The 1352-nt window shown below is 30.8% G+C and overlaps 1 protein-coding gene across 1 annotated transcript in view; it reads left to right on the top strand.

Moving 5' to 3' along the window:
- Window positions 1-90: 90 nt before the first annotated feature.
- LOTGIDRAFT_176795 (hypothetical protein) overlaps window positions 91-1352 on the top strand; it is a gene marked incomplete at both ends in the record, with an annotated part of 8990 nt that continues 7728 nt past the window's right edge. Inside the window, 2 exons of the mRNA XM_009060152.1 lie at window positions 91-203; window positions 898-1052. Of these exons, the coding sequence (XP_009058400.1) occupies window positions 91-203; window positions 898-1052 (268 nt within the window). The remainder of the gene's footprint in view (window positions 204-897; window positions 1053-1352) is intronic.

Below are 1352 nucleotides of genomic sequence, written 5' to 3'. Positions count from 1 at the left end.
ATCTGGTATATGGCATTGCTCCTTTGATTTTAGTAAATCTTTTGGAATCATTTGAGTTATATGATGAGTTGTTGCCCTTGTCTACTGTAGATTATCAGTATATGTTTAAAGTACCTGTGCCACGATCCTAATTATAACTATGATGATGATGATGATGGTGATGAAGAAATGATGGATACAGAGAATGATGAAGATGATGAAGAGTAAGTCATTCTTAAAGGGACATTCCACTTTTTTTGTAGGTCAAAAAATTCGTTTGCTGAAATTTGTGAAAACTAGACACAAAAATCTAGAGAAATGTGCCCTTTAATATATCTGAAAGTTTTAACTTAAAAAATCCACTCGTTAATTTTCTAGCGCCAAAAATATTTAAAAACATTACGTAAGGTTTTTAAGTTTGTTATGTTTTTTGAAAGCTGTTAGAAAACTACTGTACGGATTTGAGGAAAATAAACGCTTAATTGTAGAGAAATATATCTCCTACGTATTCTAAAGATTTTAACTAATAATATCAAGCCATTATAAAACCAAACACTGAAACTAGGTCAAACTGTTTAATTAACAATTAGTACTCTCTGTTTTTAATTAACCCTTTTAAAACAAATTCAGTTTGATCAAGAAGATACATAGATATAAATAACATACTTTAGAAATATTTTCAGGTATAATTTACAACGCTTTGGAAAATGAAAACATTTTACAAAAAAGCAGAATGCCCCTTTAATGTTTCATTAGTCAAATAAGGTAGAAAATAAGAAGGGCGATTTCCATTTAATTTCATTTGATAAAACAGAAAACAGTAGGGTATAAAATTCATTTCATTAGCCCCAAAAGACCATCAGACCAATAAATTGCCCTATAATCAGGGTGTAAAACTCGATGTGGGTGTATTTTCAGTGGATCAGAAGAAGAATACAGTGATGATGACGATATAAGCTGGAAAGTTCGACGAGCCGCTGCCAAATGTCTCGATGCTATCATGGCCACTCGTCATGAAATGTTGGCTGAGTTTTACAGAAGCGTTTCACCCCACCTTATCAACAGATTTAAAGGTACTTGGTCGGTTTTTGTCTGTAATACAATCTGAACTCCCTAAAGCAGATATTTTAGTGTCAAATTAAAGATGGGTTTCCTTATTTTTTAGTGTCAAATTAAAGATGGGTTTCCTTATTTTTTAGTGTCAAATTAAAGATGGGTTTCCTTATTTTTTAGTGTCAAATTAAAGATGGGTTTCCTTATTTTTTAGTGTCAAATTAAGCAAGCTATTTGATTAATTGGTGTTTCTAATGAATTATCATGTATTCTTAATCATATCATTACGTTCTTATTGCATATAATTAAGAGTTTAACCA

The sequence above is a fragment of the Lottia gigantea genome (assembly GCF_000327385.1).
Source record: "Lottia gigantea unplaced genomic scaffold LOTGIsca_4065, whole genome shotgun sequence".
In the NCBI taxonomy this organism is placed as follows: Eukaryota; Metazoa; Mollusca; class Gastropoda; family Lottiidae; genus Lottia; species Lottia gigantea.
Note: the sequence above shows the minus strand (reverse complement) of the source record. Positions and strands in the feature narration are given on the sequence as shown.